This window comes from Echeneis naucrates, chromosome 13 (assembly GCF_900963305.1).
Source record: "Echeneis naucrates chromosome 13, fEcheNa1.1, whole genome shotgun sequence".
Classification (NCBI taxonomy): Eukaryota; Metazoa; Chordata; class Actinopteri; order Carangiformes; family Echeneidae; genus Echeneis; species Echeneis naucrates.
Window position 1 is genome coordinate 7,375,493 of NC_042523.1, and position 12,945 is coordinate 7,388,437.

Below are 12,945 nucleotides of genomic sequence, written 5' to 3' on the forward strand. Positions count from 1 at the left end.
CGCGCTCCCTGTTGTGATCAGAAATAGACAGCATGATCACAGCACTGAAGCAGCCTGTGCTGTAGACCTGGCTTATTAAAAGAAGAAAAGAACGCCGGCGTTGAACAGTCTTCACCTACCTCATCAAACAGGCTCACGGATCTCTGGGAACCAGGTCCAATCTGGTTCTGCAACCGCATCTGTGCTCTGTTTGTGCATGCCATGCTCAGTGGGCATTCTCCCACCCACTGCAGGCAGCTGTAGCACTAGCCTAGCCCACATCAGTACTCCTGCACCCCCACATGCTGTGCATGGTTCATATTAGCTCCCCTCCCACCTAGAAAGACCCTGGGATTCGCCGCCTGGCCTGCCTCAGCAGACCAGACCTTAGGACAGCTATTGGATGGCTGTGAAAGGGATGACAGGGCCAAGCTAGAGCCTGACGGGGGCCAGCTCCATGGGCGTCGCATGCAAGGTCACCTCCCCTGGTAGAAGTCTTGTGAGAGAGGATCGTCTCAGCAAGCCTCGAGCATCAGTTCACCTCCCACACTGGACCTCGGAGTCTTAGATGCTTTTAACGGGCTGTAGTGGGGATTTTAGAGGTGACTTGGGTTTATTGGAGGTCGTTTCAGCACTGAACCCTGGTGTCGTGCATGTGAGGGACAGTTTACATTTGAAAATGTTACTTTTAGGATTTTGAGAATACGCTATTATTGTAGAAATTTGCATTTAACCAGCATTGTGAAAAGTCTTTGCATCCAGAAGTATAATGGGGAAAAAAATCTGCAGCATCAGTGAGGCAGCTGATGGCTGAATAATTTTACATCTAATAGTAATAAATAATTAAATAAATAATCCAGTGCACTTGTTTATTTTAAGTCTTCTAAGGCCTTCACTTTGATATGAGATTTCCATTCAAAATGATTGTTCTTCATTGTGAATGACTCAAAGTAGAAACTTTGTTTTCTTTCCATTGGCTAACCATTGGTCAGCATGCATAAGAAAATAGTGGCAGGTTTGTTTCTCCCATTTGACCTTTAAAAAATAAACAAGCTAATGTCTTGAGCAGTCCCCTCTCAGATGGGTTATTGAGCTGCCTCTCATTCCAGGTGGCCTGGGGTTAATGCCACACACACTGGTACTCGTACACATCCAGCTGAGTTTTTGTCATATTTATTTTTCTAGCCCAAGCAAGGCTTTCCTAGAGAATTATACCTGAAATTGTGTACAAAGATTTTTGTCAGTTGTGGCAAAAGCTGCACATTATGGTGAAGTCCTCCCCAGCTGTGATCCTACACCAAGATCAGCAACATGTCTGGTATGCCGGCAGGTCTCCTGGGAGCTGCAGCAAACCTTTCATCCATGTGCTTCGCAAAATTAACTTGCTTTAGTTTTGTTTTTGTTTTTTTGTTGTTTTTTTTTTTTTTTTTTGGATTTATATCATCCCTCTGTAGAATATTTTAAGCAGACCTATGAATCAAATCCTCTCAGTTTACCTGTTGCAGTGATGGCCTATATGAAACACTTGGGTTGGTACACATCAGCCTTTAAAGTGTTTTCAAGGTGTTGACATTCCTTTGTGATGATCCAAGGCCAGCTGAGACGCAGAAAATACACAGAACCATTTTATTAAGTAGCTACATGTGTGTATCAACCCTATTCCATTGCTCTCACCTGGCATTTCTGCAATAATTAATCCTTCATTTACCTGATGATTAAAAAGATGATAAGTAGTATTGCATAGCTGGTATTAAGCTTCCATTCCACGCAGATCCATTAGCTCTGACGTGTTTCTTGAGTTACATAGCATCTCTCCTCTCTGCTCATTTAACCTTTTCTGGAACCCTTTTCTCCTTAAATGGTTTGATGGTTAATCACTTCCAGATGCACAGTTGAGATGAAAGACAGATGCTACAGTTTTAGAAGCAGGTTTAATGAAAGTTTAAAAAAAAAAAAAAAAAAAATGCAGGTCACCTAACTTATAATAACTGAACAACCCTGTCACAACTCTGAAACTGCAAACTATAATTCGCTCCTGCATCTATTTTACAAATATGGTGAGAAAAAAGTTGTGGTTTGGAACTGTGACAGATTCAGATATAATTTCAGTGACGTTTGCACTCTAATTGGAAACTAAATGATATTTTTTATTTCGCAAACTTAAATTTCTCATGTTGTAAAAGTCGGACTCTATTTATACTACATATTCAGTGTTTGTTTACTTGATGGTGTTGAGGGGAATTTATGATAATAAATGCCGAGCTGTGAATTGAGAAGGGATTGGGTTTGAAGCAATGCCAGTCTACCGCAGGGAATTTCAAGAGGTGGAATCCTTGATATTATTAATCAACATAAGTGCCCTTTTTCCAGAGCAGCATCTTTAGCAGTTAATTGAAACTCTTTCCAGGTCACAATAAGGATGTACCATTAATCCTGGAGGCACAGCACAACTATAGAACACAGTATCCCTAATGAAATGAACCAAAAAAAAACAAAAAAAACTGTGATGATGCCATCACATTGGATTAAATACCATAATGTGTTGTTATTATATATATATTATTTTTTTATTCTGCTCGATATCTTAAATAGTGTGTTTTTTGTGTGTTCTTTCACATTTAAAGCGTCATCCCACTGTCCTCCAACTCTTTTCCAACACAAGAACGCTGTCTTTATGTTGTGATTCTTTTTTTTTTTCAGCAGTGTTGTAGTCATGGTGAGTGATGTGTGAAAGGAGAGGAAGAAGGAGAGGAAGAGGACAGAAACCTTATCCTGTTCTCCGTCTGCACTCTTAGCACCAAGTGTCATTATATTCCTGTCTGCAATATTACCTCCCCTCTGTTGCTCTGCCAGACATGTGAACCATACACCATACTAGCCTGCTGATCTGAACTCAAGTCCTTCACATTTATGGCAGTGTGCTACACTCCCCCAGAAGGAAGATGAAAAGCTTGAGTTTATGGAACCATTGTTGATTTAGAAATCAATACTTCATTGTCTTCCTCTGTCAGAAAGCTTTTTATTGTATGCCTTAAAAGACCTTGGACAGTCCCATTCCAAAAACCTTGGACAGTAGGGCCAGCCGGGGCCAGACATCTGACAACATGTTGGGTTTTTGGTTGTTGCTTTTTTTTTGCTGCAGACCAGTCAAACAAATGTTTTTCCAAAAGCAGCCAAAAGGTACTTAGACTGCGCAAGTGAATTATAACAAGACCATGTAATTCTGGAAAATTTACTATAAAATATTATCTGTTGTCATGTTTATCCTTCAGCAAATGTGTAATGGATTTTATCAGTGTTAGTCTGCAAGGAGTGGTCTGGTCAAACCATTAGCCTTACAAGGACAGTTGGAACCCATTTGCATAGTGAGAGGACAGTGTTGGATCATATAATTTGGCAGCTGGCACGTAGCTGTATATTTTTGAAGAAATCAGTGTGATTAAGATGGTTAGTGACCTTGACAGTTATATGGTGTTTCATAGGGATACCCCAATACCCCAGATGTATTTTAATGGACATCTGGACGGAGAAAGTTTTTGACAAATCTGGAATTGATTGTCCTTGTGAAGTTATGCTGAAGGAGGTTTTGTGAATTTGAATTGCTAATTATGAATATAATTCTTTTTAAGCATTTGTTCTGTTTTTTCCTTTATGGGAAGGCTGTGTCTGTGATAGTAGCAGTTTAATGTTCCTGTGGTGGCCTTTACAACAGAAACTGTACAGACAATAATTGAGAGCTGATTTAAAATTCTTATTCAAAGGAGACATGTTTGAAGCTGTATTTGAATATTACCTATGAATAGAACTTATCTTGCAACTTGTCATTCCTGCGGGTTTTATTTAACGCATATTTAAGGTGACCTTTTCTTGCAGGTCATCCATCAATCCAGATTTTCAGTAGAACATATGAAAACCAGACAGATTTACATTAAGCATTTACAGCTTTTCTTTTCGGCCTTATATCTTTCATTTGACCTTTTCATCTGACCTTTAACCTCCTTTCAGTTCTTCATTTAAACTATCACACGGCTTCAAGCAGACTCTTCTTTACACAGGCAAAGTGATGCCTGGGCAGTTTTAATGAGCTGGTGTTTTCAACTTCATATTTTTAAACATATAAGTTCTGAAATCAGAGCAATACACAACTCATCCCTTTCAAAAGAAAAAAGAAAGAAAGAAAATTGCAAAATGATCTTCAAGAAATTTTGTTCCGACAGTCAAGTATAGCATAAAACAATCTTTTCAGCCAGGTAATATTGCCCCTTAAGAGACTGCTGTATCTGCTTTAGCTTTTTCATGTAGACGTGTTCTGTATAAATATGTAGACCAACAGAAAAACACAACAAGGCAGCAGAGATGAGACTTGAACATCTTCAATGCTGTTTTATGTTGTACAGCTTTTGAAATTTCATGACTTTTATCACACTTACACAAAACAACCAGACATCACAGGCCACAGTTCGGCGGGATTTAATGTCACCGTTTCGTAGACCTTACACGTATCTAAAACTATGCAGTGAAGATTTCAGCTTTCCGTCTCTTGAGTAACAACCAAAATCTTTCACATATGGTTGGTGGGAATCCAGACAATGCTGTCTGTCTTGCAAATGTTTGGAGTTTTCATATATTCGTCAACAATGTGTGGGCTTCTTCCTTCCACCGGGTCAGTGTGGTCTCTGTCTGGGTCCTTAATGTGGTGGCGGGTATGTCACGAAGTCTCTGACCTGCCTATCTGCTACTACAGCGAGTAGTGAAAGAGGCCTTTAGGACGTCTCCACCTCGCTCTCCTCATCTTCTCTTTCCTCAGAAGTGATGCCAGGACAATAGAGGGAGAGGAGTGTGCACGGCTTTACACCAGCTGTGAAAGCTCAGAGCAATTCTCTGTCCAGATTTCTGCGACTCACCCACTCATTGGATTTCTTCGAGCCTACCCTTTCCTCTTTGCCTTCACTGTCTTTTAGTGGTCTCTGTCTTACAGCCGATCACACGCTGCATCTAATTGCACTTGTTGATTCCTTGTCAGAGGCTGAATCCGCCAGCTGTCGTCAAAATGATCTTTAATATTTGCTACCTGTATATATATGTATATATATATATATATATATATGTACATCTTAGTATATCTAAGTATATATATGGAAAATGTCCACTTCTATTAGAAAAGTCCCAACAAATGGACTAGATATTGCTATAAATGTATAAAGACATTTGTTGAACCTGGTATGTCGCTTCAGCTTCAGCTACTACAGTATTCAGCCCTCTCATCTTTAATAAGTCTCCACCCTTCAATAAACAAAGTTTTCTTTACTCTAGGTCTCCAGGGATTGAAACATGTTCCTGTTCAGCATCTGATCTCTGTAATTTAAGTCTTCCCTTAAACCTGTTTCAGCTGCCTGGCTAACCAGCCAATGTGTCACATATGGTGTTTTTAGTTGGAGCACGGTCCAATTGAGATAAAAGCAGACTCCGTCATAAATTTGAGCATCAGATTTAGAAATCTAGTATTTTCAAAACATTTCTTAATGTCACAAAGTTTACTTTCGGCCAGAGTCACAGTAGCCACTGCTGCCATAGCCATTATTTCTCGGTTTATTTGCAAAAAGCTCCTGGTGAAGTTTTTTTGGTGTAATCTGAGTGGAGAATGAACTTGGGCTCGCTCTTTTGCTCTGCAAGCATCCTGAGACTGCGAGGAGCAATGACTTTATCCCCAGTGTTTGTACATTTGTGTCTTTGCTTACGCATCTAAGGTACACTCAGAGGACGTGCGCACGCGAAATTTGATTGATGTGTGTGATAATTTCCCAGTTGGCAAACATTTCCATGCGCACTCCGTCATTTGTGGCCTATTTGGATTGGCAGAGTTGCAGTCCTGATTGGCTGGTTTCACCAAGGACTACGTGAGACAGATTTGTTTGACTGGGCACTCTGAAGTACGGAGCGCGTGATTAAAAACTACATCGCCTTCATTTCACCCCTTGTTGGCCTCAATGGTTTTGGTTCTACATCATTCATTTACTTGCAGCTTTTTGTACTAGATTTTCCATAGTGGACCATTTGTGCACGGCTGCAGCAGATGGGAAGAAGAGCGGTAGCCCGGGCAAAATAAGGTCACACTGACATACATGACAAACATGTGTGTGTGTCCGCAAAATACTTAGGAACGAGAAGTGGAAAGCTGCAGCAGTAAGTCGTATACGATAATTGCAATTGTAAAATTCAAGTCTAAAAATAGAAACTGACCAAATCCTGAGCCTTTTCTGTTCCCAGCCTGGCTCGCTCTCTCTCTCTCTCTGAGAACCACAGAGTGAGGACATCAGATGAGCCAGAACTCTTTGGAGCGTTCACAAGCCTCAGGATCATTATTCCATCTGAACATATTATACATAAACATACAATGGCATGCTCTCGCCTGTGAATCTCGCTCTCTGGATTGGACAGTCAGTGAGTCAGAAAATCTCCAGGAATCTGATGGGAGAACCACAAAGTGCCCAAGTTATCTTTGGATTCGGCCAGCTTGTTTTACTAAGGTCTCGGCACAAACGTTGCCTTTCCCCTGCTGATAAGACAGCTCCCATCATGCCTCACTCAAGACATGGAGTGTAGGGAGAATATTGCTGGCTGCTGCTGATGATCAAGTTTACCCCCACTTTTGAACTTTTAATCCAATAATAAAAAAGCAATTTGCCTAATACCTAACATTGTAATGGAAAGAGTATAGAGTGAGTGACAAACAGAAAGAGAGGCTCTCATATTCATGTGAAGATGACTGGGCAAAGTGGTGAGTGGTAATTTTCTCTCCCCCTGCAGAGAGGAGAATTGCTACTCACAACTGGCACATCTTAAATTACCTTTCTAGTTAGAAATATGTCCATTTTACTTATTTATTTATTTATTTATGTACCTAAGCCAACATAGAGGAGGTTGAAACCTCAATCTGCTCACAGAATGTGAGTTAAAAAATGAACTGGAGGACATTTGAAAGGAAAATAAGGAACTGTGCAAATGCACAGTGAGAGCAGAGAGATGAATGATGGATGGCTCCTTGCTGTGGTATTGTGGCTGAACTGCAACATTATGCAACATCTCAAACAAGCTTCAATCTTTATTCAAGACTTTGTGAGAACCCCATTTCGTCTGTTAAGATTTACCATTCACACACTCACTGCGTTACTGATTTATTTCAATCTTTGTATATCAGACTTTTATGGCTGAACTGTCGACGCCAGAGGCCACATTTTGTTAGGTTATTCTCATTTCTTGGGGTCGATGCTTCGTGCTCTGACTAATTGTCCCGCTCAATTTTTATTTGCATATGGCCTCGCGTATCATTTCATACGGGACGCTGACACATTCTAAAATCCTCGACAGGCAAGCTGCTCTGTTCCAGCGAGATGACACTGATATGCTGCTATTAACCTATAAATGAGAGTGTAAGTGGAATCGCAGTCTCTGCAGATTCTAGAGTAGACTGATTGCTGCAGACATCCTATTTACAATGGTTAGAATGCATGCAAATATGATTGTATGTTTTATTATCTTACAGCGCGTATCTGTGTAGCTTACAATGGAGCATAATGTTCTCAGGTTTTCAAAACACATATGGCTTCAAATATCTTTACCATTTAATGCATGACTTGGAATGCACAGAGGCTAGTAATTATTAGAGCAGTGGATTCTCCTTCTGTAAATCTGGCACATACATTACTCAGTTTCCTGTCTCTGCTGAACTTGTTCTTCACACAAAAGCTCAATATCTCTGTAGCACACACTGTCCAGCGCCACTGAAATGTTCTCTTAATTCAAAGGAAACTCTCACTGCAGTGTAAATGATTGGAAGTAATTTTTGCTGTCATTATAGATTCAGATTAAAATTTGTTCGACTCCCACTCTGCCAAAAGTGATTTTTACTGTCTCTTTGTTTTGTCTTTCTTCCTTCCAAGTCTTTAAAAGTAAATATAGTGATTTTTTTTTTTTTTGTGATGTGGTTATATTTCATAAGAAGGTTTTTATGAATGTTTGTGGCTAAAATGAAAAGCAACGCAGAGTCTCCTGAAGTACTCAGTACAATTAACGCCTGCAACAACAAAATGAGTTGGTCACAAGAGGAAATATTTTCCGACAGTTCTGTTCGGATATTTTTGTAACATAGCTGCCAGCTGTTTAACCTCCTTCATGCTTCCTTTATGCTTCACAAATCCAGGTATTCATGCTAAAATGCTACTCTCCTCCAGGTGACGGTCATCTAACAGCTGTGAGGGAAACAAACACATAAAGGTGTGGGGTTGTTATAAATAGATGATAAAATACTACAATAAACTGCTGCACCCCCCACCCTCCCAACCCCTCAAATTAAAAGATGGAGTAGCTTTCTTGTATTGCTCTTGGTTTTCCCTTTCCTTGTGTGGTTTATTATTCTTCTCTTTGGCTTGCATCTCTGCCAGCTCCACAACTCCCTCACTCCCACACAGTGCTCACCCTCTGGTAGGAGTTACAGTCCAGAGTGTGGGGCATGCTCTCTGCCGAGCCCCCCGTCTGCCATCTGCTCAGGAAAGAGCTGGAGCCTGAATTACCCCGGCCAAACCTTCAGCACCTTGAATGAATGATTTCCATATTCTCACACACTCATAGCAATCCCTTGAAAACGTCGCCTTTTGATGATAAGCATGGCTTGCCTTATTTTTCTTGGCAATGTTCCTGATGACTGCTCCATTTTTACACAAGGAGGCTCCCCGCTGATGAGTGTCGGAGCAACAGAGCGTGATTCAAGCTTCTATTTTCTTCCAATTAGCGTTTTCCTAAAAAGATCCATTTATAAAGGATGGGAAGAAGGAGAATTCTAATCAACTTGTGAGGTTTAATCCTACTGTAATCTCTTACAAACTGCTTTCCCAAGCCAACACTTGCAAACGATTATATTGCTGGTACCTAAGGGCCTGATCTGATTGGTCTGTTTGCCTTGTGCTGTCTTGGGAGATCCTGTTGTAATTCAGTCAGCTCCCAGGCCGATGACTCGTGAGCTGCTTTTATAGCTCCAGCAGTTCCAGCCCTCTGTAGATGTGTGGTGTTATTAAAACCAGATCGCAAGGGGGACTTGACATTAGGGTATAATGGGTCGCACTGAAGCGTACTGTGTGGTATCCCACTGTTCCCTAGCTGTCCCTGTCACTGTCCTTCGCAGACAGACGCCACTGCCGAAGCAGGCAGTTTTCTTTGCTGGCAGCTCTCCCAGTAGCCTGTAGAAGTCATCCTCCTTCCCGCCAACCCTCTTTCATTCCCTCAGAGGCCCTGACTGCCAAAGAGCCTGTTTGGCTCATGCTCTGGCTCAGCTACGCAACAAAAACTGTGTCCAAAGATGCTTTCTCAAAGCACCTGGTATGGTGCTCTTGTTTCGTTTTGTGGATTGCCTTTAGTCTTACATCCCTATAATAGAATTTAGATTTGATCTGTTGTGGTTTTAGAATAATATTAATGACTATGGAAACTGCTGAGTTTATCCAGTAAGATATTTCCCTTCCAACTTGATAAATTTTCATTCTAAAGCACAATGTTGGAGTGTTTGACGGAAAGCATGTTTTCTTCTCTCTAGGTAACTGCGACAGATGCAGACGCCGGCTCCTTTGGCTCCATTACCTACTCTCTTGGCTCTGGCATTAACAGCGCTCTTCCCTCTCAGTTCGCGATTGGCAAGGAGACAGGCCAGATCTGCACTAGTGCTTTACTAGACAGAGATCAAGGGCCGGCCAGCTTCGACTTTACTGTTACTGCAGTGGATGGGGTGAGCCACCACATTTTGAAATCATGCTTAATATGAATCTATTGAGCCACAGAGTAATCCTATAAACACAGCAGCCATGCTTTTCGTACTGACAGGAGAGCAAAGACATGGACCACTGTGCAGAAAAACTTAGATTTAAGCAGCCAAAATAAAATAATATAAAAAGAAAAAGCTTGAATGGCTGTCCATGGCATGCTCGAACATTAGTATAGCATCCCGCTGACTTCATGCCAGATAATCCATAAAAAATAAAAGGTTAAAAATGAAACAAAATTTCTGTGGTTATGTTAAAGCAATCAGATGGAGAAATACCTCGACTGTCAGGCAGTAATATTTTAACAAGTTGGACTGCCGCCTCCCTCGTTTTTGCCACCTGGTCCAAATGAAAAGCCTGCACTGTATTTTCTCCAAATGAAAAGCCTATGAAACAGATTGTTTGGTTGAGGCGAGCCCTCTCGCCCTCCACGGGTCATGACATATTGCTCTTTCCCGAGGGAAACTATTAATCTGTATCCCCGCACGAACCTGCTGGGACTATATTTTAGAGGCTACGCTATACATCGAAATTTTAACAGGGTTTACTGCTGGGTTTTACTAGCTCCATTAATGTGGCTTAAATCCTGCTTTTAGGTGTTTCTTTTTTTTCATGATTTAATGTATGTGACGATATAACAAAAGAGCTTTTTGTTTCCTCTGCAGGGTGGACGGAGCTCAGAAGCCTATGTGAAAGTAGATCTGGTTGACATTAATGATAACAGACCTGCGTTCTACCCAGTCAGCTATGCGGTTAGTTTGAGCACGCAGAGCGCTCCTGGGACATCTGTTGTCAGAGTGACGGCCTATGACCCTGACTCAGGCGAGAACGGCAGAATTACATACAAAACCGTACCTGGAGGGGCCTCTCCATACTTCACACTCAACAAAGACACAGGTTGGCACGGTTTCTCTTCCTTTCCCTGTGGAAGGAGTAATGTCTTTTTTAAGATTTCAGTTATTGATTCTCTCAAACAATTTCATCCTGCAATTGTTTGAACCTTTTTGTAGGTGTGATCTCCCTGTCTCGGTCTGTCTACGGGAAGGCCAACTCCGTCATTCCCATGGTAATCTCTGCTCAGGACGGCGGCGGTCTGGTTTCTCTTGCCAATGCCAGAGTCAACATTAGTGTGGTGGCAGGGCTGGTGGCGCCACCTGTGTTTGAACAGTCTCAGTACTACTTCACTGTGGCAGAGGACGTCCTGCGGGGAACAGTCATAGGCATTGTCCAGGCCAGCAGTAAGACAGGTGGGAGCTCCCCACACATGCTCTCTCTTCTTCTGTCTCACTCATGCACTCACTTACCCTCCGCTTATATTGAACAAGTCAGTATGCATTTATCAGTCACACTGGAGCAAGCTGAATAGAGCTTCTTATGTGCTCCCTGCAACACTTGTGCAAATAGGTGTTGAGCCACTATACACATAAAACGCTGAAATAACATCAATCAAAAATTCCATGTCACAATTAATCTTTTATAGTTGCTATTTTTCACTCTTTTTTTTTTTTTTTTTACTATAAGCGTCTAAAAAATTGAAAAAAGACATTTGTAGAGTGGGCGAGTACAGAGCTTTTAGTGTAGCCTCTTGGGCTGTTGTAACATGTCTTTGTCATATTTTGTTCCTTTCAGGCCCCTCTAAAGATATCGCCTACACCATCAGCTCTGGAGACCCTGCAGGCTTCTTTACAGTTGATCCTGAAACTGGGGCCCTGAGGACAAGTCTGCCCTTGGATCATGAGGCCCAGTCAGCTCTAGATTTGGAGGTGCAGGCCCGCAGTGGCAACCCTCCAGCCTTCGGACAGACCCGTGTCCACATTAGCATCGCAGACATCAATGACAACGCGCCTGTTTTTCTGCCCTCGTCATCAGAGTCCCTGCTGCTGCCGGAGCATACGGAAATGGGCACAGTGGTGTATCGAGTCCAAGCTGAGGACAGAGACTCTGGGGCCAATGGACAACTGACCTTCGACCTTTCTTCTCCAAGTGGGATCCAAAGGACCTTTAGCATAGAACGTAGCAGCGGAGAGATCCGATTGGTGGGGAGCCTCAACTACGAAACTAGCCCCCGTTATGACCTCCAAGTGGTTGCCAAGGACAGTGGGGTACCCCAGCTTAGTGCCACATTCATGCTTGTGGTTCACGTCCAGGCAGAAAATGACCAGGGGCCTGTGTTTGACACACTCACCTATCGTGTGGAACTGAAGGAAGGTACACCGATAAACACGCGCTTCCTGCAGGTCAGAGCTCTGAACAGGGAGGCCCCTGGCTCCGGGCACTTTGGCCCCCTGTCATATCACCTGCGTCCAGATGGAGACGCTGCCGGGTTCGGCATTGCCGCAGACAGTGGCTGGCTGTTTGTGAAGAATGCAATGGACAGAGAAGTTAAGGACATGTATCTCCTAACAGTGCTGGCCAGTGCTGGTCACGGACAGTTAAAGAAGACGGGCAGCGCCACTGTGCGCATATCGGTGACTGATGAGAATGACAATTCTCCGCGGTTCACGCAGGAGAGGGTCTTCATGGCTGTGAGAGAAAACCTGCCTGCAGGAACAGGCTTTGGTCACATGTTGGCCACCGACCGAGACAGTGGCCCCAACGGACGCCTCAGCTACCGCTTCCTGCACTCCGACCGCCACTTCCAGATTAACTCTTTTACAGGTTAATATGCAGGTTCTTCTTGGCAAAAGCAGTCACAAATGGTTTATTGGATTAAGTTTGAAATCACGTGCATTGCTTAGGTTTACCACATTCAGGAGCCAGAGAAAGTTAAGGTTAAAAACTAAATGTGTAAAGCTGTGGAAGAGAGAGATGCTGTGATACCAACAAAATGTTAAAAAAGGCAGTATTCTTAATATTATTTGTGAATTTCTGATATCCTCCAGATAATGTTAAATATTTTCCTTCAGAAGGCACCAGAGTGTGTCTGACCCAAAAATTCAAAATTTCATAACATATTACAATCTTTTTGTGGAGTGAACTAAAATCAAACCAAAACTCAATTGAAATAACTGAGGATGTCAAAACAAGTTTTTATGAGTTCATGGGAAACATATTTTACTCTGTTCTGCTGAAAGTTCTAATTATATGTGGAGGAAAAAAAAACTCAATCATTGTTTAGTGAACTCACTGCGTCATCTCTGAAAGATGAGAGACTCCC

At 42.2% G+C, this 12,945-nt stretch overlaps 1 protein-coding gene across 1 annotated transcript in view; it reads left to right on the plus strand.

Moving 5' to 3' along the window:
• LOC115053069 (protocadherin-16-like) overlaps window positions 1–12,945 on the plus strand; it is a gene marked incomplete at its 5' end in the record, with an annotated part of 73,990 nt that overhangs the window by 44,015 nt on the left and 17,030 nt on the right. The window contains 4 exons of the mRNA XM_029517632.1: window positions 9,566–9,754; window positions 10,454–10,685; window positions 10,799–11,035; window positions 11,418–12,446. Of these exons, the coding sequence (XP_029373492.1) occupies window positions 9,566–9,754; window positions 10,454–10,685; window positions 10,799–11,035; window positions 11,418–12,446 (1,687 nt within the window). The remainder of the gene's footprint in view (window positions 1–9,565; window positions 9,755–10,453; window positions 10,686–10,798; window positions 11,036–11,417; window positions 12,447–12,945) is intronic.